At 52.0% G+C, this 27,946-nt stretch overlaps 1 protein-coding gene across 3 annotated transcripts; it reads right to left on the reverse strand.

The window, feature by feature from the left end:
* Positions 1-768: 768 nt before the first annotated feature.
* CACNA1F (calcium voltage-gated channel subunit alpha1 F) lies at positions 769-27,943 on the reverse strand. 3 transcript variants are annotated; one of them, XM_020876700.2, is made up of 48 exons: positions 27,919-27,943; positions 26,303-26,552; positions 25,818-25,923; positions 25,240-25,379; positions 24,845-24,987; positions 24,588-24,740; positions 23,152-23,348; positions 22,937-23,040; positions 22,254-22,411; positions 21,887-21,970; positions 21,681-21,774; positions 21,489-21,515; positions 21,180-21,340; positions 19,821-20,046; positions 18,643-18,850; positions 18,425-18,545; positions 18,227-18,308; positions 16,883-16,925; positions 16,647-16,698; positions 15,580-15,727; positions 15,226-15,355; positions 14,640-14,699; positions 14,320-14,426; positions 14,150-14,237; positions 13,450-13,557; positions 13,309-13,361; positions 11,453-11,599; positions 10,471-10,672; positions 10,222-10,380; positions 9,174-9,284; positions 8,642-8,725; positions 7,807-7,827; positions 7,466-7,594; positions 7,080-7,145; positions 6,729-6,820; positions 5,922-6,081; positions 5,564-5,691; positions 5,183-5,279; positions 4,893-4,995; positions 4,528-4,629; positions 4,216-4,346; positions 3,853-3,984; positions 3,194-3,363; positions 2,386-2,493; positions 2,147-2,274; positions 1,929-2,041; positions 1,349-1,546; positions 769-1,073 (listed from the first exon to the last, which is right to left on the reverse strand). In XM_020876700.2, exons 1-48 carry the CDS (start codon positions 27,941-27,943, stop codon positions 843-845), a joined length of 5,880 nt encoding a protein of 1,959 aa, XP_020732359.2. In that variant the 3' UTR covers positions 769-842. The 3 variants fall into 3 exon arrangements, with proteins under 3 accessions (XP_020732359.2, XP_020732358.2, XP_020732360.2); XM_020876699.2 differs by having other exon boundaries at positions 22,221-22,411; XM_020876701.2 differs by having other exon boundaries at positions 22,221-22,411; positions 26,395-26,399; positions 27,869-27,943.
* Positions 27,944-27,946: the final 3 nt, after the last annotated feature.

Below are 27,946 nucleotides of genomic sequence, written 5' to 3' on the forward strand. Positions count from 1 at the left end.
TAAGTTGGTCTCAGGAAAGCCAGGTTGGCCCTGAGTGGGTTCTCCCAGGCTAGAAACCTCACTCCAAGCTGTCACCCATGTCTTTTACAAATGGAGTTAGATTGTCTCTCTCTCTCTCTTTCTGGCCATGCTGTGTAGCATGCGGGATCTTAGTTCCCCACCAAGGATCGACCCCCATGCCCATGCAGTGGAAGTGCAATCCTAACCACCATACCACCAGGGAAGTCTTAGATTTCCGTTTGTTCCAGTAGAAGAGGCAAAGTAGGAGACAGGGTGATCCCAATTTAGTCTTCCTCTCTGACACTGTCAGAGGGCCCCTCTGCCTAAGACACATCACATGCCAGGCTAATTCTAACCTCCAAGCCTTACTACTGGCAGGCCTTGCCTGGAGGTTTCCATATCTTTCCTTTCCATCCATTTGTCCTGCCTCAGTCTGATCTGCCTGACCCCTTGTGGAATCTCTGACTTTCCTCCACCCCTCATCCAAACCCCCACACATCCTCTCTCTCTCTCTCTCTCCACTTCCCTCCATCTGTCTAGTACCCTCCCTTCCCCCAGCACCTCCACTTTGTCTCCAGCTTTTTTTGGCTGCTGTCTCTTCCTCCTCCTCCTCCCTCCTTCCCTGACGCTGAATAATCAGGCCTGGCTGTCCTGGTTTCTGGAAATACCCATGTGTGGGCAGTGGCTCAGGGCTGATACAGGGGATGGATAGATGGGAGCCGCTGGGCAGCCCCAGGCCTCCAGTGCAAAGACACTAAAATACAGGAGTGTGGTCCACGGCTGTCTCCTTCTGAGGAAGGGAGGGAAGGAAGTTTATTGAGCAGTGGGGGAGGGGTAGGACTTCAGAGGGCATGGACGCAGGCCATCTCATCTCCTAGGTCCTCCTCATCAAAACGGGAGAGGATGGACTCTTCGTCACTATACAGTGAGCTGGTCCCCTGTGCCAGCAGGTCACTGGCAGCACTGTCCATCTCGTCCAGGGTCAGGCGACATGCATCTGCAATCTCCTGCTTGGCCAGGGCCACGAAGCGTGGGTCTCGGGCGAAGAGGCCCAGACCCTCAGAGATGAGCACCTGGGGGGCACAGATGGGATCTGTGTTGACAGTGGGTGCAGCATGGAAACAAGGCAACATGCACAGAAGGGTTGCTGTGAATGAGTGATGAACCTATGAAGGCACACAGGGATGTCTGTGGGGGACAGTGGGGCACACATCTTCCTGAGCAGAAGTTGCAAAGAGAGAGCGACATGCACAACACAAAGACTGGGGACCCCTTTCCCCTCCTTCCCAAGCTCCCACCTCCTCCCCTTATCTCCCATCCCTCCTGCCCCCTCCCCTTCTGGACTCACAGCCTCCACCAGGCTGTCAGCACTGCCCCTTTTGCCATGGCTGGGGTCCGAATGGGTTCCAGGCACATGCAGACAGGTGAAGGTGCGCAGTGGACTGCTGGATTTGCCGAGGTATCCCTCTCCTGCTGCACCCTCCTCCACCAATAGCAGTGGGGCATATAGGAGTCGGCCCCGTTGAGGAGGGGTTGCCCAGGAACCCTGGACCAGAATAAACATCAGGGGCATAGTGATGGATGGATGGGGTATGAGGATCTAGGAATCACTCCCATGCCTACCTCTTATCCCAAACCACAACTGGAGTCAAACTGAAAGGGTATAAATCAGACTTGAGTTTATTTAAAAGCACAGAAGGCCTGGGTTTGCCACCTACTAGCTATGTGATCTTGGGTAAGCCTCTCTGGGCCTCAGTCTCCTCATCTGTAAACTGGGGCTAATAGTACCCACCTTACGGGCACAGTGAGAATCATGTGAATTCACATGTGCCCCCTTCTTCAAAAGGACCTGATATGTAGGGTATTTGATAAATTCAGCCTCGGCTGCCCCCACCCCTCCAGACCTCAGCCTCCCTCCCCCACCTCACCTGTGCCCTACTGGGCCCTGAGTTGCGTCCACGATGATAGGTGCCTGGGATGGGTAAATCTTCACAGCTGCCCTGGCGCCGCAGACACTGGATGGTGAAGGACGGCTTCCGACCTGGGGGTGTGGGGGGCACCGTGGGCAAAGAGGAATCTCAGTGCCTCCCCAGCCCTCTGCCCTGGTGGCCCAGGGAGGGGGGCCCGGGCCCATGTCTACTCTCACCTGCAGGCGTTGGGGGCAGCAGACGACGGCGTGGTGCTTGGTGGCCATCCACATATCTCTGGGGTCTGTGAGATGGCAAAAGGATGGGGCGTGGGGGAGTCCCTGCCTGTTCATCTAGGTAGGAGAGCCTGTTCATGAGGAATGGCTGGGGTGAGCCCAGGCCTGGGCATGTGCAGTGGGTTACCATCCCTCCCACATATGGGCTCATGGGCTCATCTTACGTGTCGTGGCCAGACTGCTGGCTCAGGACTTCCTCTTGCTCATCCTGCCTCTCTTGCCCTTTGGTTGCCTTGGACTGAGAACTTCCTTCTTCTGGAATGGTGAAAATGAGAACCCCAGAGCTTCTCCTGGGGAAAGTGAGGCAGGTTAGGCAGACCAGATCCTCTCAATGCGGTCCTGAGCCCCTGACTCCCTCTCATTCCATGCCCTACCTTCTACAGAAACACAGGACTTTTAATTTTTTTCTAATTGAGACAATTCACAAAACATAAAGTTAACATGTCATCATTTTAAGGCAAACATAGGCTTTCTTTTAACAGTTGTCTGTTGGAAGTACCCAAAGTTTCCAAAAAATCAAAGCAGGCTCTCTCTCTGGCCGGCTGAAGAGAGAGCTTCAACACAAGAACTGGGGGTGTGTTGGGGAGGTGAGGAGGGGGAGGCTGTAAAAGCTAGCGTGACCTCATTTCATCCATCATTCCCATGAGGTAAGTGCTACCATCACTCCCCATTCACAGGTGAGGAAATTGAGGACCACAGAAAATAAGTGACTAGCTCAAGGTCACTTAGCAAATGGCAGAGCCAGGATTTGAACTTCAACCCGTTTTGCTCCACATCATATGTTTTTGTATATTAAACCTCTGTATTGCCTCTCTCATATGAATCTCTTATTACCCTCTGTTCCTACCAGAGCCCTTGAATCCCCTCCATTCCTCCCCACATTTCCATTTGAAGGCCCTCTTATGCTCACCACCTCTGCCCCCTAAAGTCCCCATTTAGTGGCTAGTCCCTGTCTTCCCTCACAAGCCTCCCACAGAGCTTTGGCCATACCTGTGGGCATGGGACCCAGACTGGGGAACATTGGACTGTCTGGAGTTGGGAGCTCCCCCATCGTCATCACTGAGTCCGAGGGAAAGTGAATCTGGAGGTTTGTCTCCAGCAGGCAGAGACACAGAAATCACGGAGCTCCGGCGAGATGGGGGCTGGGAGCCCATCAGGGCCTATGGAAATCACAGGATTGAGGATTGCATCCAGGTTATAACTAAGTCACTTGGTCAAATAATGTGTATCCAGCAAGTGCCCCAGGGGCTGAATCTGGGTCTTGTCCCCAACCCAACAGTGGGTGGTAGGTACCAAATAAACATTTGTCTACTGTAGGGTGTCTTCTCTGGGGGGATTCCTCCCAGAGGCAGTATGGAAGTCACTCAAAGGGTTGAGGGAGTATTCAGTTCAGTTCAGTTCAGTTCAGTCGCTCAGTCTTGTCCGACTCTTTGCAACCCCATGGACTGCAGCACGCCAGGCCTCCCTGTCCATCACCAACTCCCAGAGTTTACTCAAACTCATGTCCATTGAGTTGGTGATGCAGTTGGCCAAAAAGTTCGTTCAGGTTTTTCCATAACAAGGTACTGAAAAACTCAAACGAACTTTTTGGCGAACCCAATATTTTCCGATCAAGATTGTCTGGGGGAGTGAAAGCTTATTGTCCTTACTGTGTACGTTTCCAGGTCCTCCTTTTCCTCCTCCTCTCCCTCCTGCCCCTCTTCCCCTTCCTCTTCCTCTGTGTCACAAGTGAGGGCCTGCCGCATCTCTGGACCCAAGTCTTGCAGGCTCCTCAGGCCAGCCTGTGGGGGTAGAAAAATAGGGAAGTGGGCAGCTCAGGGTCTAAACTTCTCTACCCTTGGGTAGGAGTGTGGAGTGGGAAAGGAGGCCCACAGCCACCCCTGATCCTCTATGGGTCCTGGGGCCTCAGTTTCTTCATCTGTGACATGGCTTCCATGAGATCAAGAAGGCAGTCAGCCTCAGCTACAATGCTCCCACATATTCCCACCCAGCTCAGCCCCTGATCCCAAGACCTGAAGGGCAGAGGAGGTGCTTGGGGGGGCCTCAGTGCCTAGTAGCCCCTTTTCTTTCCTCCGCCGGAATTTGCGGAAATAATCCTGGATCAGAAATGTGGCGTAGAATTTGCCCACGGTAACTTCTTCCTCTGGGAGCAAGGGAGAAGAGGCAAGGTCACACAGAAGTCCTCTGCTCTCCCCGCCTCTCCCACCAAGGCCTGGACTCTCCCCCTGCACCCCTCAGTCTGTAGCCAGGCATGGTTTGGTGGTGGTGAGCAAATCCTCGACATTCAGAGGCGGGCTTAAGAAATTGGGGTGGAGCCAGCTCACCGTCAGCCGGCGGGATGACCTCATCTAGCAGCTTCTGCTTCATCCGCTTCCAGATCTTTTTGATGACAATCCGCAGCTCCTGATTGGCTTGCTCCAGGTTCCCTGCATCGGGAGAGGATATGGGCGTAAGCCAATGGGAAGAACACTTCACAGCTACTCCCTCACTGTTGGAGGGGGCGTCACAAGCTTCTACTGCAGCCACACACTGCTCTGGTTGGACAGGTGGGAAAACAGATCTGGAGAAGACAAACTCACCTATTTTGAGGTTCAGAGCTAGGAGTGGGGCCCATTCTCCAATTAGTTTGCTCCTGGCACCTTCCCCAGAAACCCTCTCCCTCCTGCCCCTCCCCCTCTTCCCCACACACCTTCTGTCTTGATCTTCAGGGATGTCCGAACCAGGGCAAAGAGTGTGGCGTTAAATGTCACTGTCCCATCTGAGTTGAGGGGCATGTTCATCGCCACAAGTCTCTGTGCACAGCAGGGATATGGAAGCCACTTTGGGCAAATGCCAGGGATGCAGGCATGTGATACCCAAGGGCAGAAGCCTTTGGGGATGTCATCAAACACCCCTTCTCCGCCCAAGGCAGGGTCCCTGCCCACCCCAATCATATGGTGGACAGTCCTCTCCGAGGCAGTGGTGGGCAGGTGCACAGACCTTGCAGGCCACTCGGTGTGGGCACAGCTTCCCGAATCCCAGGGGGGGCTGGATGCGTCTCAGCAGGGCAACCACATCCAGGTGCTTGATGCGGCCTCTGGGGAAGGTAGGGATGGATAGGAGGCACCACTGGGTTGGAGATAACCCCTCTAGTCCTTACTCAAGGTCCTACCAGCTCATCACTCCCTCCCCCCACCAACACCCCATAGCCTGCCAGGGAAGCTTTGGGAGGGGAAAAGGCAGAGAACAGCAGCAGTGGGAACCTTGGAGCATCTACTGACTGGGTAGTGGGAGGCACAGGTGAGTGGTTCTGGGGTTGGAGGACTGTGTGGGGCAGTACACTGTCCTCTGGGATCCCAGGTATGGGGTTAGAGGGCATACTTGGCCCCAGGGTCATATTCAGACCAAATCCTCTTGAATTCATCGAGGTGATGGGGGCCCAGGATGGACCAATCTCTGGTTAGATAATCAAAGTTGTCCATGATCACAGCCACAAAGAGATTTATGATCTGTGGGCCAGTGAGTAGGAGAGGTTAGGTGAAGGGCAGAGCAGGGTATGTGGGTTTGGTGGGAGGCTGAGGTAAGCTTATATGGTCACTGACTCAGGAGTCCTTGGTTTGATCTTGTCAGGCCAGCCCTTTCATCTGCTCTGAAGATCTGGGCTCCCCACCTCATCCCCAGACTTTCTCAGAGCCAGCCCCTGGGAGAGTGGTAAGAGTGGTGGGGAAATGGTCCTTACCAGGAATGCACAGAGCATGAAGAAGCTGATAAAATAGGCGATGGCAAAATTGCTACCACAGCTAAATTCCTCACCAGGGCCGAAGTCAGACTCAGGGTCACACCGGCTTCCGGGAAGGCTGGCAAGCATTATCTCCTGCCATGCCTCACCAGTAGCACACCTGGGGGGTCACACAGGGATGCCATCTTGGAGGGGAGGCTGTGACATCATGACAAGGGGCTGCAGGGGCCAGAGGGGTGAGGAGATGACCTACTTCTTGCCAGGCGCAACATCTGGTAAAGATAGCGTTTCAATATTTTAACAGCTGGTGTGGCCATATTGATGACAGTCATGTTTTCATTTTATAGATGCAAGGTCTATGAAAGGTATACATCTTGCAGCCAGAAAAAGGATGACTGAGGCTAGACTATTCTAAAAGATTCTTTAGAACACAACCAGAAAAGGTCTCCGGCAATATGGAGTCCCACAGCACCAGCACTAGTGTTAAGTTGCTCAGTTATGTCTGACTCTTTGCAACCCCATGGACTATAGCCTGCCAGGCTCCTCTGTCCAGGGATTCTCCAGGCAAGAACACTGGAGTGGGTAGCCATTCCTTCTCCAGGGGATCTTCCTGACCCAGGGATCGAACCTGGGTCTTCTGCATTGTAGGCAGATTCTTTACCATCTGAGCTACCAGGGACACCCCATGGAGTCCCATGCTGCCCTGTTATTTCCATAACTCAGGCAGTCTGGGGCCCAGAGAGGCTATGTGGCCCCCCCAAAAGCATGCTGGAGATCAAAGCAGCAGGGAAGGGGTGTTTGTGTCACCTGAACAAAAGCAGTACAGCCTGTGGAAAGGTCTGGAAGTTGTTGTTTCGGTTGATCTGTGTGCCATCCTGAAGAGCCACCTTGCCGAACATCTGTGGGCACACAAGGGCTGTGTCAGAGGGGTGACTCTGTGCCCTTTACAGGATCCCACCCATTTCACAACACCTAATACCCAAAGGATCCTCACCACGCTGACAAGCAGGCACTGCTGACCCCATTACACAGATGTGTGGACTGACTCAGGGTTATGTGGCTTGTCTGTCTTTATACCCCCACTTTGGGCTCATTCCTGTCTAACCCCTTTCAACAGAAGAATGCCCAAGGGATGCTCCCTAGTGTTTGCGCACTTACCTGCATCCCTATGACTGCGTAAATGAAGAATATCATTGCGATGAGAAGAGCCACATAGGGTAAGGCCTATGGGGATGGAGAGGACGATAGGTACTCAGGTCCAGGCAGAGAACTGTAAGCCCCAGAATGCACTGCTCCCTCAAGCCTGGGCCATATGAGAGATGTGGTCCATCCCCAAGGTGCCTACAACACAGTATTAAATACAATAGAGTAAGGTCTGTAAGGCCAAGACATGTTGGGAATTGAAAGCCCACAGAAGATAGAAAACTGGAAATAGTAAGCTGCTGATGGGTATGACATGCTGGAAGGGGTAGTTCTGGGATAAAAGGACAAGCTGAGAGGTGTGAGGTAGGGATGAGGAGTGGACAAAGGAGTGGGGGAGTTACCTGAAAAGACTTGATGAATGTCCAAAGCAGTGTGCGAATCCCTTCACCCTTACTAAGAAGCTTGACCAATCGCATGACTCGGAAGAGGCGAAAGAAGGTGATTGAAATGCGGGAACTGTCCTCAGAGCTCTGGGGTTGAGTTTGTGGTGAGTATGCTCAGTTCACATTTGCTTCAGCCACCTCCCGGTCTCATAATTTGACCTCCCCAAGCCATCAAATCCCTCAGAATCCAGGCCCCAGAGTGGTTAGGGAACATTTCTAAGGACTTTCAGGCAGAAAGGAAAGGATGGTAGGTGAAGAGAAAGGCATAGAGTCCCTGCTGTGAGGTGGGGGGGGGTTACCTCGCCCAGGTGGCCACCATTCTGGATGGAGATATTACCAAAACAGAGGTGATGAGATCACAGGGCCAATGAACAAGAGAAGAAATGATGGAGCAAATATGAGGGATAGTGGATGGCAGAGTTATTATCCAGGGATGATGAGGAAGGTTATGTAGTAATGGATCAGGATGGTTGAAAGAAAAGTTGGTAATAAGGGTGAAAGGGAAAGGAGAAGGCACAGAAGATGATGGAGAGGAGAGATATTGGAGCCAGTGGAGGAAATGGTGGAGCCAGTGGTTTCATGGACATGAGAGAACCGATGGAAGATCCAATGGAGAAGCCGGTGACGGAGATATGGACCCGGCAGCATTGTCAACGGAGGACCACGTAGTACCCAATGAAGAAGATGATGGAGCCAATGGTGCAGTCAGTGGTGATGACAGAGCCATGAAAGACCCAGTGTCAGAGACGATGGTGTTGGTGGAGGAAATGGAGCCAATAAAGGAATCAGAAGAGATGGTGGAGTCAAAGCAGGAGTTGGTGGAGATGATGGGCCCAGTGGAGGGTGATGTAGAGGCAATGAAGAAAATAATGGTAAAAACAAGAGAGTCGTTTTAGGAGCTGCTGGAGGCAGGGCATAACTTGCAAATAAATGGGGGGGGGGTGGTGGGAGAAGAGGGCTTTGGCTGAACCCAACAGAGACTCAGAAAAGATGGAGCTAGAGGAAGGAGTTCTGAGTCTCTGGGAGTGAGTAGGATATGAGTGGGAACCACCTCCCCATGAGAGAAAGCCCTGGGGTTGAGGTGAGAGAAGGTTGGTAGGAGTAGAGTGGGTTAGTAGAGAGGCCAGTCCTCACATTGACTTCAGTGACGGCAATGTCCACTACGCTGCCCACCACAATAAGAGCATCAAATGTGTTCCAGGCATCAGTAAAGTAATGCTGTAGACAAGAGGAAAGCAGTGCCCTGTCTTCTCAGAGCTAGCAAGCTAGGGTATGGGGCTAGTAGTGGTTGGGGACACTGGGGAGGCAGGGCCTGGGTTGGACTATGATAGAGCTGCATCTAGATCCCTCTTCCTCCTTAGTATCATGACTCGCTGGTTGCTGCCCACCCCCCGGTGGTGGTGGTTTAGTTGCTAAGTCGTGTCCGACTCTTGCAACCCCATGGACTGTAGCCCACCAGTCTCCTCTGTCCATGGGATTTTCCAGGCAAGAATACTGGAGTGGGTTGCCATTTCCTTCTCCAGGGGATCTTCCCAACCCAGGAATCAAACCCAGGTCTCCTGCATTGCAGGCAGATTCTTTACCAACTGAGCTATGAGGGAAGTCCCCCCGAGAGGTATGCAATGAGCTCCACCCTAAGGAATGGATTAGGTCTGATGGGGGGTACCTTGGGTTTGAAGGCAATGATTTTGAGCACCATTTCAACAGTGAAGAGGCCAGTGAAGACCATGTTGAGGATGTCCATGGCATAGTTGAAGGGAGCAGTCTGTTCATAGTGCTGCGGGAGAAAATCAGATGTGGGGATATAGCATGAGGCAGAAAACCCCCATAACAATCGAATATTCTCTGGCTTGGACTGAGGTGAGTCTGGGGATGTGGCAGCACAATGAGTTGGCCAAAAGTCTCACACTGTCCACCTCCCATTATGGATATTGGAAAGCTCAGCTCTTGATTTCTTAGCTTTCCTTGCAGCTAGTTCTGACTAATGAGACTGAAACATAAGCTTACTGCTGCTTGGACAGCTTCTGTGAAAAATATTTTTGATTTCCAATAAAAGGATAAAAGAAGGAAATGGCAACCCACTCCAATATTCTTGCCTGGAAAAATCCCATGATCAGAGGAGCCTGGCAGGCTACAGTCCATGGGGTCACAAAGAATTGGACACGACTCAGACTAAACAACAAAAGGGTCAAATGAGGAAAGTCCCTTACTGCAACCTTCCTTCCTTTTTCCTGTTTTGAATGTGGTTTTGATGCCTGGAGCTATGGCAGCCATTTTGTGACCATGAAGCAACAATAATGAGAATGAAAACCAACTTGCTAAGAATAGTGGAACAGAAAGAGCCTGGGTCCCTGGTGGGCAATAAGCAAATAGCCTACCTCTGCAATGCTTGCTATGTGAGATAACTCACATTTTATTGATCCCAGGATACACATCTTTTCACATTTTAGAATCTCTGAAATTGGGGTGCATTTCACAGTCAATGGCAACTTACATTTACCATCTGCCATATTTTTTCACATTCTCACATCCCTGAAATTAGGGTGAATAGGTCTGTAATTTGAAAAAATGTGACACATATCTTCAAAGCTTAAGTTTCTGTCAGTTGGAGGTTTTGTTACTTGTAGCCTAAAGCATTTCTGATGGTTCTCAAGGATTTGTGTGGATAGAATAGGGTCAGGTGTCTGGCAGGGGGCAAGGTGGGGAGTTCAGACCTGCATGGCTAGAGCAACCGTGTTGAGCAGGATGAGCAGGAACATGAGGTACTCGAAGGCAGCAGAGTTCACAGTGGCCCACACACGATACTGATGTGGGTTCTTGGGGATATAGCGACGGAGTGGTTGGGCCTTGAGGGCATATTCTACACACTGGCGCTGCATATGGGTGCAAGGCGTGAGTGAGCAGTGGTGTCCCAAGGCAAGGAGTTGGGGAGGGGGGTTGGTTAATCAGGGGTCAGAGGTCACCTGGTTCTTATCCAGCTCACAGTCTTGGTACTCCTGCTCGCCCTGGGCTCGGAAGGTGATGATGACAAAGCCCACAAAGATGTTCATCATGAAGAATGCAATGATGATGATGTAGACAATGAAGAATACTGAGATCTCAACGTGGTAATTGTAGATGGGGCCCTTGTCCTCTGCGTTTGCATCAATGGCCTTGTATAGCAGCCTGGGGAGCCAGTGGGGGCAAGTGGGGGGATATCCCAGACTCCTCTGACCTACCCATAGACACCTTAGATACCCCAGAATATCCTTCTCAAATATCCCCCAACCCCCTGACCTAATCGCTTGAGACCTCCACATCAGGTCATCAAAGACTCCAAAGCCCAGCCCTCCAGAGACCCAGAGATCCCCATCCAACCCTCCAGAGAATTCCCCAATCAGGCCCTCTGAGACCCTCAAATCCCTTAAGTTCCCACAGATGCCCAATTCTCCTCCAGTCATCTTGGGGTCTCTATGCAGCTCCCCAGAACTCCCACACAAGCCCCCAAAGATCTCTAAGTCCTCTGTCCCATCAGCTTGAATTCCTTGTTCCATCCCCCCCCCCAACATCTTTGACTAATACCCCGAATACTTGTGCAGGTATCTGGAAACCACTGAATCTCCAGCTCCATCTCCTCCAAGACCTCCACCCAGTCCCCCCAGACCCCTACCTGGGTACCCTCTAAATCATATCCAGTCCTCTCTAGACTTGCACCTAGTGCCTCAGAGGTCTCTACTCAATTCCTGGAAGTCCCCTCACCCAGGTCCCCAAAGTACCCTCAACCAACTTCTAGGAGATCCCCTTAGTCATCTGATCCACACACCAGTCCCCAGAAAACTCTATCCATTCTCCAGAGACTTTCATCACATCTCAAGATACCCCTCCACCCATCCCCAGGATATCCCAAGCCAGCCCACTAGAGACTCTCGCCCAATCCCCTGCTCATCCTAGGGCCCTGTCCCTCACGCAGGCCAGCCTTCGAAGGTGGAGACAGTGAACAGGGCCATCATGGCTGAAAGGACATTGTCAAAGTTGAAATCGCTGTTGACCCAGAGCCGCTCCCGGACCAGAGGCCTTGACACATCTCCATCGGGGTAGACCAGGAAGGAGCCCCTGTGGATGTTGCAGACATGCTGGATGGGTGAGGAGGGGTGGGGAGCTATGGAAAGGTGAGTGGTGTCTCCAGCATAGAGGCAGCAGGACACAGTAGTGGAGGTGAATAGACTGGGTTCAAATCCTGAACTTCCATTTACTGTCTGGGTGACCTTGGGCAGTTAGCCTCTCTCTGCTTCAGTTTTCCCCATTTATGAAATAAGGATAATGACAGAACATATTTCCTGGCTTGTTACAAGGATTAATTTTGTCAATCAATGAGAACAGTGTCTGGTGCATTGTTGGGACCATATACGTTAGCTATCGTCACATTATCATCATCATTGTCATCCAGGAAAAAGCAATATTAATAATAGGCAACATTTATCAGCACTAAGTATATGCCAGGCTCTGTGCTAGGCTTTACATGTACTACTTTTACATTGTAGTACACTCTCCATGTAGTAACTCATTTACTCCTCACAACAACCTTGTGAAATCCATACTCTTTTTATCCTCATTTTTCAGTTGAGGAAAATGGGACTCATTGAGGTTAAGAAACATACTCAAGTCTCATGAGCTGAATTTGAGCCAGGAATGTCTAATTTCAGTTAACTACTACCCACTACAGGCTTCTCAGGTGCCCTAGTGGTAAAGAATTTGCCTGTAATGCCGGAGACGTAGGAGATGCAGATTTGATCCCTGGATTGGGAAGATCCCCTGAAGTAAGGGGACCCACTCCAGTATTCTTGCCTGGGAAACCCCATGGACAGAGGAGCCTGAAGGCTACAGTGTTATGGTGTTGCAAAAGAGTCAGATGTGGTTTAGTGGCTAAATATCAGCTACCCTCTACAGGAGTCTCAAGGTGGAAGCTGGGGACTTGGTGGTGGCGGTGGTGGGTGTTTGGGAATTGATGGGGGGATTGGAGTGGAGTGGAGGTAACTCTGGGGAATGTGAAGAGGGGTTTGGGGCAGTTACTGGGGGTATCTTAAGGATTAGAGTTCTGAGAGCCTTTGCAATTCTTAGAATTCTCAGGGTGTATCTTAGGACCTTGAGGAATTCTGGGGTCTTGGAGGCCTTGATAAAATCTGGGGGTGGTGGCACTTACCTTGTGGTCCAATGGTTAAGAATCCGCCTTGCAATGCAGGGGATGTGGGTTTGATTCCTGGTTGGGGAACTAAGATCCCACATGCCATAGAGCAACTAAGCCCATGTGCTCTGGAGCCAACGGGCTGTAACTACTGAGCCTGTGTGCCATAACAAGAGTTCCGTGCACTGCAGCTGCAGTGGAAGATCCCACATGATGCAACGAAGATCTGTGTGCTGCAACTAGGACCCGACTTAGCCAAATAAATATGTGTGTGTGTGTGTATGTGTGTAGTTGCTCCGTCATGTCCAACTCTTGTGACCCTTTGGACTGTAGCCTGCCAGGCTTCCCTGTCCATGGGATTCTCCAGGCAAGAATACTGGAGTGGGTTGCTATGCCCTCCTCTAGGGGATCTTCCCAACCCAGGAATCGAACCTGCATCTCCTGTGTCTCCTGCATTGGCAGGTAGATTCTTTATCCACTGAGCTCTCGGGAAGCCCAGCCAAATAATTAAAAAACTCTGGGGGTCTCTGCAGTTCTTTGGAGGAAGGTCTAGGGGTTTCAGAGGCCTGGGTGAGATCCAGGGACCTCTTTGGACTCTGGGAGGGGTCCTGGGCTGCAAGGACAGGATTTGGGCACTCACTTGCATTCTTGGGGTGTGTGTTTGGCCTCATCAGTGCAACTGTAGAATTTCCCCTGCAGGGATGATATTTGTCAGAGTCATCCTTCATCCCCCGCTCCCCACCTTGACTCACATCTGAGCCTTTCCAGTGTTTCCTCTCACCTTGAAGAGCTGCACACCAATGCAGGCGAACATGAACTGCAGGAGCGTGGTCACGATCATGATATTTCCGATGGTCCGGATGGCCACAAAGACACATTGCACCACGTGCTGCAGGCACCCACAGATATGGCTCATGGATACCGCAGGCCATGGCAGCCAGGGGGCACAAACTCTTGGCATGTGTGGGGCTCAGGGACTTGGCTTGAGAACATGTGGTCTTGGGTGAAGGACATATGGGCACCAACTGGAAATAAGTGTTTGCCAGATGGGTATGAGTCCACACATCAGGAACTTGGATCATAGAAATGTGGCCTTTGGTAAGGAATGGACAGTCACTTGTAACTGTGCCCAGTGTTCAGGGCCGGGTGGTTACAACATCAGGTGCAGGCTATGTGGTCAGGTTGTGGTTTTAGTCACTAAGTCGTGTCTGACTCTTGAGACCCCATGGACTGTAGCCCGCCAGGCCCCTCTGTCCATGGGATTCTCCAGGCAAGAATACTGGAATGGGTTGCCATTTCCTTCTCCAGGGGATCTTCCCCACCCAGGAATCGAACCTGGGTCTCCTGCATTGCAGGCAGATTCTTTACTGACTGAACTACGAGGGTCAGGCATCCCTGCAAATGGCCATTCTGACCATGATGTTTGACCCTAGGGGTGGGGCATAGCCTGGGTCCCATGGACTTGGGTGTGATGTGGATACCTTGAGTCCTTTGGCCCTGTTGATGGCTCGAAGGGGCCGCAGTACTCGGAGCACACGCAGAATCTTCACCACTGAGATGGCGCTGGAGCTGAGGAGAGGGCAGTCCTCAGGCCGTGGCCGGGGCCTGGCCTTGGCTCTTGGAAGGATGGAGTGGGCAAGGTGTCACTCACTGGATACCAAAGGAGATGAGGGACACGCTGACCACCAGCAGATCCAGCAGATTGAACCAGCTACGGCAGAAGGAGCCGCGGTGCAGGAAAGCCCCGAACACTGTCATCTTGGGAGTAGGGGGATATAAGTCTAGTTAGACCCCAGATCTGGAGATGAGGAGGGCAGTTGGGGATGGAAACAGGAGTGGTGGGCTACAAGGGTGGGTGGGGAGTAGGTTGGGGCAACTGGGGGTATGATGGGGGCATATCAACTGTTGTTCAGTTGCTGAGTCATATCTGCCAACTCTGTGACCCCATGAACTTCAGGGGCCCATTCATACCTTTAGTAGAATCTCCACAGTGAAAATGGAGGTGAAGGCATAATCGAAGTACCCCAGAATCTGGGGGGCGAGAAAGAGGAGGGGCCACCAAGTCATGGCTGAGGGGGATCCTAGCTGTGTGTCCCTCTCTGTAGGTTTTGCTGTTCCTCCTCCCTCCTTCCCTCTCTTCCTCACTCTCTCCTTCATTCCTTCCCTCTCTTCCTCACTCTCTCCTTCCTTCCTTCCCTCCCTCTCTTTCCCCTCTCTCATCGCCATCAAGGACTTCTCTACAAGGCAAAAACTGTGGTCATCAGAAAGACAAGGCTTCGGATCTGGCCTCCTCTCCTTCTACCCAGGTCCATGGGCACCGTTGGTCTACTCAGCCTCTGAGTACAGCTTCCTCCTCTGCCAAATACTGATCACCTCCCTGGTGCTTCCCCAAGGGTGTTGCACACGAAATAAAGGCTAGTACTGCCGCACCTACCATTATTTCTTGTCTCTCTCTGCCTAACTAGGGGGACTTGTCCCTGTCTGCACCCTGGCCATAGATTGTATCTAGTAGGACAGCCCTGAGAGTGGCCCCTTGAGCCCCCAGCCCAAGGCTCACGTGGTTGCGGAAGGAGTGGGCTCGGATGGGATCCTCAGCGGCCAGGGACACACTGCTGAGGATGATAAACACCAGGATGAGATTGGTGAAGATGTGATGGTGGATGAGGGTGTGGCAGGCCTTCCTCAGTCTGGGGAGTGGAGAAATGGCCGTGGTCAGAACCCAGGACCACAGAAGTGGCTGAGGGAGCCCAAGGGAGACAGCCTGGGCCCTGTTGCATCAGGCTGTGCACCCCACCTGAGCCTAGGCCGCTCCCTGGTCCTCCCCCTCTCCCTACCCCAGCCCCTCCTGTTTCCCTCCCCTCCTTTGGCCCCCCAGTCCCAACCCCCCACCCAGCACATTCGCAGCACTCACGGGTTGGTTTGGCTGAGGCAGAAGAAGGCGCTGCCCTCAGGGATGGGCACCACCTTCTCCTTGGGTACAACTTCCTGCAGGAGTTCCACATGCCCGGCCCCCTCTTCCTCTTCCTCCTCTTCCTCCTCCTCCTCCTCCTCCTCCATGCCTGGCACCAGAAGAAGATCAAAAGAGAGAGAATGAATTGAGAAGACGTCTGGAGAGCACCTAGAACAGTGCTTTCCCATGGTAAATTATCTCCCTGCTAGAATGGCAGCTCCTCGGAGAAGGGGTTTCAGTTCGTTTTGTTCACTTCTGTGTCCTCAGCACTTAGAACACAGGCTCGAACCCAGGTCCCCCACATTGCAGGTGGATTCTTTACCAGCTGAGCCACAAGGGAAGCCCTGGGACACAGTTAGGGGCTCAGTAAATGTGTGCTGAGTGAACATCGCCATCTTCAGGGCTGTAGCCCACCAGGCTCTTCTGCCCATGGGATTTCCCAGGCAAGAATACTGGTGCAGGTTGCCATTCCCTTTTCTTCAGGAGATCTTCCATACCCAGGGATTGAACCTAGGTCTCCTGCACTGCAGTTAGATTCTCTACCATCTGAAGCACTGGGGAAGCCCCTCTTCAGGCATTTTACACACTATTTTAATAATAAAGGCTCTGACAAGTTCTGCAATAAAACAAAATATTGGTTTCTCTTCTTGGGCTTCCCTGGTGGCTCAGACAGTAAAGAATCCGTCTGCAATGTGGGAGACCTGGGTTTGATCCCTGGGTTGGGAAGATCCCCTGGAGGAGGGCATGGAAACCCACTCCAGTATTCTTGCCTGGAGAATCCCCATGGACAGAGAGGAGCCTGGAGGGCTGCAGTCCATGGGGTCGCAAAGAGCTGGACACGACTGAGCGACTAAGCACATCTTTAATCTCAGTGTTTTGAAACTTCCTGGCCACTCACCAAGTCCATTATTTTCAAGACCATCTCAGAGAAGGCTGCTCCCCAGAGAAGAGGGTCTCAGGGGTCACAAGGTCTGCCTGGGTGTTTCCCCAAGGTCCCACTCCTCTTCCATCTGACCCTGCCCACTTGCCTGCTCCTTCATTTTTTGCAGATTCCTCTTCCTCATTCTCCCCACCAGGCACCTGGGGACAGGAAGATGGGGGTCATCGATGATGGGGGATTCACCAGGGGATGGACACGGGGGAGGCACAGAAGGGATGCAATAAAGAAGGAATGAATAGGCAGGGGATGGGGGTTAAAGACACGCACACAGACAGATTCTGGTGGTAGTGGTGGGTGTAGACAGTGCCCAGACTTTTAACTCACCAGTGCTCCATTCTCCTGTGGAGTTTCCTCAGTGATCTTCTCCCTGGGCAAAGAAATATTGGGGGTGGGGTGGGCAGTAACTGTTAAAGATTGAAGCAGATAGGCAAGGCTGGTGAAGGAGGGGGTCACTGTAGTCAGAACAGACCTTTCTTAGGTCCCATAGAACCTCCTGCTTCTTCCCTCATCTCCTTGGTCTATTCTCACAGCAACAGAAGAGATCCTGTTAAGTTCTAAGTCTGGGACATTCCTCCTCTGCTCACACCCCTCCCACGGCTCCCCCCTTACTCAGAGCAAAACCAAAAGTCCTCACCATGGCCCAAGATACTCTTGATCTGACTTCTCTCTTTCCCCCTATTTGAACTCACCCCCTATCATTCTCCTTGTTCATGCCACTCCATGGCATCCATGGTGTCTCCATGGTGGTTTTTTTTTTTGCCACTCCCAGCAGTATGTGGGATCTTAGTTCCCTGACTAAGGATTGAACCCAGGCCCCCTGCCCCTCTGCAGTGGAAGCATGGGCCCCTAATCCCTGGATCACCAGGGAAACCCCTCCATGGTGTTTTTTAAATGTGCTAAGAATATTATCACCTCAAGACCTCTGCACTTGCTGTCCCCTTGCCTTGAACACTCTTACTCCAGATATCGGCATGGCTCACTCCCCTACTTCTTTCAGGCCTCTGTTCAACAGTCACCTTCCTTGATTAGTCTAACCAAAACAGCAAGCATTATATCTGTCTATTCTCTTATTCTGCTTTCTTTTCCTTCATTACATATTGTAAACATATATTTAATTAAATTATATTATTATATATTCATTTGTTTGTGTTTTGCTTGCCTTTCCCAACTAGAATGTTGGCTCCATGAAAGCAAGAACTCTGTTTACTTGGACAACTGCTGTCTCCTTAGCATATAGAACAGGGCCTGGCAAAAAGTGTACATATGTGTATTAGTCGCTCAGTTGTGTTCGACTCTTTGGGACCCCATAGACCACAGCCCGCCAGGCTCCTCTATCCATGGGATTTCCCAGGCAAGAATACTGGAGTGGGTAGCCATTCCCTTCTCCAGGGGACCTTCCTTACCCAGGGATTGAACTGGGTAACAATGAGTCTCCTGCATTGCAGGAAGATTCTTTACCATCTGAGCCACCAGGGAAGCCCTGAGCCACCAGGTAAAAAGTAGGTGCTCAGTAAATGCATGTCCAATGAATGAGGACTGGCAGGTTGGATCTGCAGATGGAGATTTCCAGGGAGACCAAGACATCTTTGGTGCTGTGGGATGTGTGTGTGAGGGTCCCAGTCAGGGATTCCAGGGCGAGAGTGTCTTGGAGGCAGAGTCAGACCTCACCTGCCCTTATCTTTGTCAGTGCCTGCATCTCCACTGGCCAGGTTGTCCACAGCGATGGCAAGAAACACATTCAATAGGATGTCTGGGGTGAGCTCAGGCTAGAGAGGATGGAGAAGCAGACTGCCTACAGAGTGCCCAGGTCCTCATTATCCTCCCCCAACCCTGCCGTGATCCAGCCTCCCAAGGCTCTGAGGATACAGTTGCCGCAGATGAAGAGGATGATGAAATACACGCACACCAGCATCCCTGGGAAGAAGGGGCCGCCATAGGCCATGATACCATCATACATGACCACATTCCAGTCCTCACCCGTCAGTATCTAGGAGTGGGAAGTCACCATGAAGCTCTTGGGACCCTCTCCCCAACCTTGGGTCCCTCCCTACTTGCCCACCCATCCCATCATCTCCAGGTCCCACCTGAAAGACAGTGAGGAGGGCCTGGGGAAAGGTGTCAAAGGTGCTTCGCTTGGTGTGGGTCTGGTCAAAGTTGAACTTGCCCCCAAACAGCTGCATGCCAAGCAGGGAGAAGATGATGATAAAGAGGAAGAGGAGAAGCAGCAAGGATGCAATGGATTTCATTGAATTGAGCAGAGACGCCACTAAATTGCTCAGAGATGCCCAGTGCCTGCAGTAGAGATGGAGGGGGAAGGGTTGACATGTTCAGTGGTGAGTCAGGAGCCAGGGGAGTGCTTTAGCTTGGGATGTACTGGGGCGGACTGGGTTAAGATGAACTTTGATGTCACTGTTGGATGTGATTTTGGAGTTAGAGTGAGGTGAGAATAAGAAGGAAGGGGAAGGTTGTATTTGAGGTTAGGGTGGTGTTAGGGAAGATGAGATTAGTATGGTGGGTATATGGAAATTGGTGAAGCTAGAACTGGGTTTCAGTTGGGCCTGGGACTGCTGTTGGGGTAAGGGATGGGTAGCTGGGGATGGGCTTGGGGAATATTTGGAGTTGTAGATGACTGAGTTGGGGATAAGGTTGTGGTTGAGGGTTGGGATAGAGGAGAGGATGGATGGGGATGAGATTAGGGCTGGGATTGGGGACGAGTTTTCAGTTGGAGATAGGCTAATGGTTATGAGTTTGGGATGTGGGGGTTGTGGTTAGTGATGGGGATGTAGCTGGGAGTTAGAAATGAAGTTGGAGGTGGGGCTGGGCTTGGGCTTGGATATTGGGGCTGTAAATGACCTTGTGGATGGTGAGTGGCTGGTGGCTGGAGTTAGAGATAGTGTTATGGTTGTGGATGAGGGATGGGGTTTGGGTTGGTGATGAGTATGGGGTTGAATTTGGAGATGGGGTTGGGAATCATATTCTAGCTGAAGTTGAGGCTGAGGAAAGGGAGGGAAGTGGAGTAGACACCCTCCCCAACTGACTTTAATCTCTAGGAAGGCAGGAGCTAGTGACTGCTTTGATTCCTGGTGTTTCCCTAGGGCCTGGAAGGACAACTTGTATGCAGTAGGCACTCAATGGATATTTGATAAATGAATGGTGATGCAAATATAGTCATCATTGGAGCTGGGGTGGTGGCTGTTGCAGCTGTGTTTGGGGTCTCAGTCTTCACCCTTCGCCACATACAAACACCCCCCCCCCCACATACCTGGTGACCTTAAAGATCCTGAGGAGGCGCACACAGCGGAGTACCGAGATGCCCAGGGGTTGCATGGCACCCACCTCCACCAGGGTAGTCTCCAGGATGCCCCCACAGACCACGAAGCAGTCAAAGCGGTTGAAGAAGGAGGACACGTAGACAGAGGGCCCCAGACCATACAACTTGAGAAGCATCTCCACCGTGAATAGACAGAGTAACACTTTGTTGGCATACTCTGTGGGGAGAGGGGCAGGGGTGAGTGGGCTAGTCAGGTTTTGTGGTGACATGTGGGGAGGTAGGGGCCATGGAGCGATCTGGGGCAGCTGGTATTGGACCAGGTACAGGCTGGTGATGTGGTTAGGATCGAGGATAGGGTGAGTTTGTAGGTCAGGGTGCATGAGGTTTTGAGAGTTTTGGAGCTGGGGTGAGGGCAGAGCTGGGATGTGGGCCTCAGTTAGCCTCTGTGAATACAGAAAAACTCTGATTCATGGGTAGACTTAGAGCCTAGCGTTTAGCTGGGACTGGGGCCGGTTTGAGGGTTGGGGTTAGAAGTGTGCTCGGTATCCAGGTTGGGGCTGAGATTAAAATGAATAATAGTAAGGCCTATTAATAACACTTATACAGTGTTAACTCCATGTGGGTCAGGCAATGTTCTAAGCATTTTTCACTTTAACTCATTTAATCCTCCCCACCATCCCTGGTGGCTCAGATGGTAAAGAATCTGTCTGCAATGCACAAGACCTGGGTTCGATCCCTGGGTCAGGAAGATTCCCTGGAGAAGGGAATGGCTACCCACTCCAATATTCTTGTCTGGAGAATTCCATGGACAGAGGAACCTGGCAGGCTACAGTTCATGGGGTCACAAAGAGTCAGACACAACTGAGCAACTAACACTTTCACTTTTGCTTTTAGCATCCCATGAAGTGGATACTATCACTATCCCCATTTTGTAGATGGGGAAATTGAGGCACAGAGGGTTTAACTTGTCCAGACAGTGGGGTGTTAAGAGCCTGAACTAGAGCCAGGCTGCTTAGGTTTGCCACTCAGTAGCTGAGTCCTGGGGTTAATCATTTAACTCTTCAGGACCTTGGTGCTAGGCCTCTGGGCCTTAGTACTTACTTCACATAAAGTTGCAGTGAAGAGAAATTGAGTGAGTACGTGTAAACTGCCGAAAACAGAGCCTGACACACACAGCAAGCGCTACCTAGGTGTAAGCTGCAAGGTAGGACGGGACAGGTTTTCTGCATTTACTTGGGTGGGAGGACTGTATCTGGGGCCATATCAGGACCCAGGAGATCCTGCATCTGGGCTTCTAGGGTGGAAGGGATTGGGGGCTGGGGAGAGGGCTGGCAGGCTGGGGGGGTGTACCCTGGATCTGGGTGAGCCAGAAGGGCTGCCCGTGGTGCTCCGAGGCGATTGTCAGAGTGTTGAGGAAGACGAGCAGCAGCACGGCCCAGTAGCAGGCATTGGACTTCACAGCCCTCCGGCAGCGCGCCCGAAGGCCCCGGTTGGCTCGGCGGAGACGACGACTGTGGGGACAGGGAGCCCACTGACAGAGATCACTTACCTGAACCTGTCCTGGGGGCTCAGGTGGGGGAGCCTGTTGGTCATGGGGGGCTTGGAGGTGGGGTTCACAAAGTCATAGGGTCTGGGAGTCACACAGCTTTCCCAACTCACCAAACGCTGGTTTTCATGATCTTATTTCTGGAAAAGGGGAAGATGGGAGGTGGGCATCATTAGGGGCTGAAGGGCACTCAGCAGCAGGGGTTGGAGGTCAGGGCTAGGAAGTTGGAGGCTGAAGTCAGGACTGGGGCCAGGATCTGTTCCGGGTTCTGGGCTGGGTCAGGGGTCGAGGGCTGGGGGCCTCACAGGCAGCGTGTACAGCTGGCTAGAGTGCCCTCTTCCTCTTCCTCGTCTCCTTGGGTCTCTGCCATCGAACCAGTGTCACTGGCTGGGAGGCTGGCTGTGGGCAGGATGGGAGAAGAGGTCAGCACATGAAGATGCCAGGGTTCTGCTCTTGGCCTTCCCCTCAGTCTACTCATCCCACCCGCTCCTCAACCTGGTTGGATCCTCACCATGGCTGCTGGTGGAGTGGGTGGAGTGACTGAACCAGCGCAGACGTCCTCGTCTCCTATTGGTCAGTTCTGCCAGTTGTGGCCCTGTAAGCACAGGGAGGACATTTGGGGAACAGGGTCTGGGGTGAGGTTAGGGCTCTAGGATGAGGGGTGTTATTTGGAGTCTTTGTTCTGGGTACAGTCCGGGAAGGGTATCTGAGTCTGGGTTCTGGGTCATAGACCATAACCAGAGGCTGGGCCTAGAGTTGCTGAGGGCTAGGGCTAGATCTCAGGAGGGCAGCCCACATCTGAGGGACGCATGAGGCAGGGAGTGGGCTGGGTTGAGATTGCCTACGGTGGCCGGCCAGGCCCTCTTCAGCCATGGAACCAAAGTTGCCAGCAGCTGAGGGGTCCTCCATGTCCAGATCCTCTGCCTGTGTGATCCAGCTCAGGTAGCCCCGGAGGTCCTCCTCCAGCTGCTGCTTCTCCCGCAGCTTCTGGAAATCCCCTCGTGCTTTTGCTTTCTCCCTCTCTTTGGAGAACTCCCTGAGGGAGGAGAATAGAGGGCTAGACAGAGGAACCACCCTGGCCCCCTTGCCATCATCATCCCAGCCATACTGACCTCCTTGCTGTTCTTTGAATACACTAAGCACGTTATAGCTTTGGAAACTTTTCACTGGTTCTTCCCTTTGCTTGGAACACTCTTTCCTCAGATATTCACATGGCTTAGTATCTTTTCCCATTTTTACTCAGATAACACCTTCTCAAGGAGGCCCATCCCTGCTTGTCCTTATTTGTAATTACAATATCTCCCTATTCCTTTCTTTCCAGAGTACATATTTCATATAAGACAAAACACATATGTGTGTATGTATGTATGTAATATCCAATAAGGCAGAGACTTTTGTCTCTTGTTCCATTCCTAAAACAGTGCCTCACACACAGTAGATGCTCGGTGTTGACTGACTGAATGAAGGGGTATTTTAGATGGGTTTTGAAGGATGCCTAGAAGTTTGTTAGGAACAAAGTAAAGGGACAGGGGCTGAGGGGTTGGGTGTCTAGGCTCCTCACCCGCTCAGGACACCAAGTACAAGGTTGAGGACGAAGAAGGATCCAAAGATGACGAGACTCACGAAATACACCCAGGGCAGCTCATACCCCATGGCATCCTGCATCTGGGGAGGGGGAAATGCATCTCTCAAAATCATCTCTCAGCCCTCCTGCCTGAGCTCAGGGAGGAAAGGCAGGTTCAGCTTCTGCACTGGGTGTCTGTCATTCCACCTCACCCAGTAGAGCACGTCAGTCCAGCCTTCCATGGTGATGCACTGGAAGACTGTCAGCATGGCGAAGAAAAAGTTGTCAAAGTTGGTGATGCCTCCATTGGGCCCTGCCCAGCGCCCGCGGCACTCTGTCTGGTTCAGCGTGCAAGCACGGCCTGATCCTGAGGATGCACAGGGTGACGGGTCCTCCTCCGCCTCTACGTCTGTGGGAAGACTGGAGCTCTGGAATCCGAAGTGCACCCACCCACAGTCATGGGCACCTTGGAAGCCCGCCTACCTGGGAAGTTTGCCTCAGGGTTCTAGATTTTTCTAAATCAGACAGCCCTTAGGGCTTCCCTGGTGGCTCAGTGATAAAGAATCTGCCTGCCAATGCAGGAGACAGGGTTTGATCCCTGGTCCAGAAAGATTCCACATGCTTCAGAGCAACTAAGCCTGTGCTGCAACTATTGAGCCTGTGCTCTAGAGCCTGAGAACCGCAACTACTGAGCCCATGAACTACAACTACTGAAGTCCACACTCTAGAGCCTTTGAGCCACAACAAGAGAAGCCTGCACACTGTGATAAAAACCCAGCACAGCCATAAATAAATATATGAAATTAAAAAAATAGACAACCCTTAGCCTCTGACTGCTGGGTCAGGACTCTGAACCCCTGGGAAGCTGTGAGGCCCAACCACAGAGATCTGGGGAGTGGGACTGTAAATTTTGAGGCAGAATTTTGTGAATAACAGTGAGCCATGAGCCTAGGAGCAGAGTCTTGTGAATTTCAGAGGGTCATTTGAAAGAAGGGTGGGGGCAAGCCTTGGGTTTGGGTCTGGATAAAAAAGGCCTGCCTAGGAGTCTTTACTTTCCTGGTGGCGCAGTGGTAAAGAATGCTAATGCAGGAGATGCGGTAGACACTGGTTGGATCCCTGGTTTGGAAGATCCCACTGGAGAAGGAAATGGAAACCCACTCCAGTATTCTTGCCTGGGAAATCCCAAGGACAGAGGAGCCTGGTGGGCTACAGTCCATGGAGTCACAGAAAGGTCTGAGATTAACGGTAGAGTCTTGACTACATGGGGTGTGCTGTGTGTGTGTGCTAAGTGGCTTCAGTCATGTCCGACTCTTTGAGACCCCATGGACTGTAGCCCGCCAGGCTCCTCTGTCCATGGGATTTTCCAGGCAAGAATACTGGAGTGCATTGCCATTTCCTCCTCCAGGGGATCTTCCCGACCCAGGGATTGAACCCGTCTCTTATGTCTCCTGCATTGGCAGGTGGGTTCTTTACCACTAGCACCACTGGGAAGCCTGAATATATGGGGTAGGGCTTGTTGATCTGGTGGCAGAGCCTGAACCGGGGGGCAGAATCTCGTGTATTTGAGTGTGTCTCCTTGAGAACAGGGTGGGGCTTAGGAGCCAATGGAGGGGGCATGTCCTGTCCCGGCATGGGTGGGCTTGCTGACCAGATCCCAGGAAGTAGCACGTTTTGTGCATGCGTCCGAGGAACAGCTCCAGTCCGATGATGGCGTAAATGATGATGACAAAGAGCACAAGAAGTGCGATATGCAACAGCGGCACCAGAGCCTTCATGATGGAATTGAGCACTATGTGCAGGCCTGTAGGGAGCAAGGGGTGGGCAAAGTAGGGGTGGGGTCAGCTCAGCCTCCAACCCCTCCCACTGCCCTCCATCACCTCCAAGCCCGGGGGATGTGCCACTCACTTGGGACCCCAGACACCAGCCTCAGAGGTCGCAGCACCCGAAATGCCCGCAATGCCTTCACATCGAAGCCCCCTGGCTTCCCTCCCATATGCGGGGTGTCCCCTGGGCGTCCGGGACCCTGCTCCAGAAGCACGCTGAACAGCCTGATGGGGGAGCATGGGAAAAGGAAGTAGGGGGTCAAGCCTTGGGATCCCCACTTCCCTTCCTTTCCTTCTCCTCTGAGAAGTACAAATCCCTGTAACTGGAAATGCAAATAGGTTTAAAATATGTTAATATTCCTGATTCTGGCTGCCAAATGGGGGCAGTCTGAAGCAGTCACTTCCCTGAGCCCCGAATTTAGCAGGTCTGTGGTGGGAAGCTGGACTAGGGTGGGGGGTGTCCCTGCAGATGCGTACCCGACCACGACAATGATGAAGTCGAGCAGGTTCCAGCCATTGCGGATATAGGCGCTGGGGTGGAGCACCAGCCCGTAGGCCACAATCTTGAGCACCGTCTCCACAGTGAAAATCACCAAAAATACGTATTCCACTTGCTCCTGGGGGCAGAGCCGGAGGCGAGGCGGGAGATTGGGAAGTTATTTGGGAGTGGGGTTTGTTTGATAGGGGGTAGGGGGAGGCGGGTCTTCCCTGGTGGCTCAGATGGTAAAGAATCCACCTGCAATGTGGGAGACCTGAGTTCAATCCCTGGGTTGGGAAGATCCCCTGGAGAAGGGAACAGCTACCCACTCCAGTATTCTGGCCTGGAGAATTCCATGGACAGAGGAGCCTGGCAGGCTACAGTCCATGGGATCACAAAGAGTCAGACACAACTGAGCAACTTTCACTTCATGGGAAGGCCAGCAAAGCAGGACGGAGGGTGGGGCTGGGCAGGAGAGGGTCATCTGGGTCAGCAGTGGCAGGGCCTGGCTGGAAGTCTTGAGGTGTGGCTCTATTGGAGCTGTATCTAGCTGGAGGCGGGGCAGGGCAAGCCTCACCAGGTTGTGGTTGGCAGTGTTGGAGTCGTCCTCTGGGAAGGGGATGTAGACTCCCAGGGCCACGCAGTTGGCAAAGATGGTCAGCAAGATGAGGATGTCGAAGGGCCTCAGGTGGACACAGTTAAGGACCCAGGCAGAGTGGCCTCAGAATGTGACCTTCTCTTGGGGCCCTCCCCACCCAGTGCTGACTCAACCCGAAGATGACCAACCTTGGCATTCCCGGCCCCTGCTCTGACCAAGGCCTTGACTCTGACCCCCTGAAAACCTTAGCATCCTCAAGTCTGGCTGAGATTTAGTCTTTGACTCTTGACACCAACCCCCTCCTCCAGACCTTCATCTTTCTCAACTCTCCCTTGAATCCAGTTCTTAACCCTTGATCCCTGGTGATCTCAGCCCTCTTTTATTCCTGCCCTGGCTTTGAACCTTGACTCTTGGTACCCTGGTGACCTTCACCCCTGAGCCCTGCCCCTGGCCTTCAAGGATGCTTCCATTCCACAATGCTGATGCAGGACCGCCGCAGGGGGTTTGCCAGGGTGAGGCAGAAGAGTGCCCGGGGTGACCGCTGGGCACTGGCTACTGCCACTGTCTTGTGCTTACTGTGCTGAGTCTTCCGCTTAGGGGTCCCTAGGCCCGATGCCCCGGTGATTTCACCATCTGATGCTGGGGGCCCAGGGCACAGCCCCCATTCAGGCCCAGGGCCTGTCCCATTGACTGGACAGGGCTCTGGGGTGGTGTCTGTGTGAAGAAACCAAGTCAGGGTGAGGACAAAGTATTGGTTGCCTCCTACCTGATCCTATTCTTCTATCTGAGGGAAGGAGAGTAGAGCATGTAAAATTAGGGAGAGTTGAGGATACCTGAACTAAGGATTGGGGGATGAGTGGGTATTAGAATTGACTGAGGGTAAAGTGCAAGTTTATAGGTGAGTGAGGGTGAGATAATATTTCTAACTGAAGCAGTGGTTTGCATTAGATTTGGGGGGCAGAGAGCTTAAATTTGCATGGGGTAGGACTGAGTTTATAGCTGGAAGCAAATTTAGGGTTAAACTTGAGTGGTAGATTTTGGGTTGGGTTTAAATTCAGGTGGGAGTAAAGTGTACTTAAAATATGATTTAGGGTTAGGCCTAGATAGTTGATTGAGTTGGGATTTGAATTAGGATCAAGGTTAGGGTTAAAGTTGAGTTTGAGTTCAGGTGGGATCTGACTTTTACATTGGGGTTTTCAGCTAAATCCCAATTCCCACAGTCTTATTTCAGCCTCCAAGGGGCAGTGGGTTGGCCTGGTTAAGATACCATCAGCTTTGGAGGAAAAAAGCTATTTGAGTTTAAATCCTGATTCTACCACTTGGTAGTTTTCTGTGTCCTTGAGCAAATTATGTAATCTCTCTGAGCCTCAATTTCCTTATTTGTATAATGAGATGACAATAAGAGTACCTACAACATAGAGTTGTTGTGAGGATTAAATGAATTCAGCATTCAGGAGAATGTCTGACACACAGTATTATTCCCATTTTTCAGGTGAAGAAATTGATGCAAAAAGAGGTTAAGTGGTTTGAAGAAGTGGCTGAATTGGGAGTAAAACCCAGGGAGTCTCTGACTCTAAACCTTCATGACTTACTACTACCATCAAGTATGCATTCTGTCTTTCTCTCTGATCCTTAAAAATGGTCCTGTGCTCTTTCTGGAAAGTCAGAGACCCACTCACCAACAGTGTTGATATCCAGGGGTTGGGGTTGAGTTTAGGCGACTTTAGAGCTCATGGCAAGGTCTGTATCCACGTTGGGATTTGGACTCTAACAGGGGTTTGCCCTCTCGTTGGTCAAGTTTGTGTTAGGATTAAGCTTGGGGCTGACATTGGAGTTGAAGTTGGGGTGGGTGCTAGGATAGAGATCAGGGCCAAGATTGGGGTTGGGTTTCAAATTGGGATCTAAGGCTGTGGGCTGTTTTGGGGTTTACTGGGATGGGAACAGGGTAATATGATTCTAGTCCCCAAAAGGCTCTCCAGGGGTAGGATCCTGGTGGGCAGTGGGCGGATCAGAGGGGCAGAGGATAGAGCAGAGCTCAGGCTTGCTCCAAGGGTCTGTAGGGGTGGAAGGTTGCTCTCACCTTTCCCGCCTTCAGATGCCGACATCCT

The sequence above is a fragment of the Odocoileus virginianus genome, unplaced genomic scaffold (assembly GCF_023699985.2).
Source record: "Odocoileus virginianus isolate 20LAN1187 ecotype Illinois unplaced genomic scaffold, Ovbor_1.2 Unplaced_Contig_22, whole genome shotgun sequence".
Classification (NCBI taxonomy): Eukaryota; Metazoa; Chordata; class Mammalia; order Artiodactyla; family Cervidae; genus Odocoileus; species Odocoileus virginianus.

Bases quoted from the DNA above. Each gene is read 5' to 3' on its own strand.
- CACNA1F (XM_020876699.2), bottom strand. From the start codon at position 27,943: ATGTCGGCATCTGAAGGCGGGAAAG. The intron at 20,047-21,179 runs GTACACCCCCCC...CTCTCCCCACAG, and splicing joins CTGGCTCACCCAGATCCAGG to AGTATGCCAACAAAGTGTTA. The intron at 7,146-7,465 runs GTAACTCCCCCA...CCATCCCCATAG, and splicing joins CATTCATCAAGTCTTTTCAG to GCCTTACCCTATGTGGCTCT.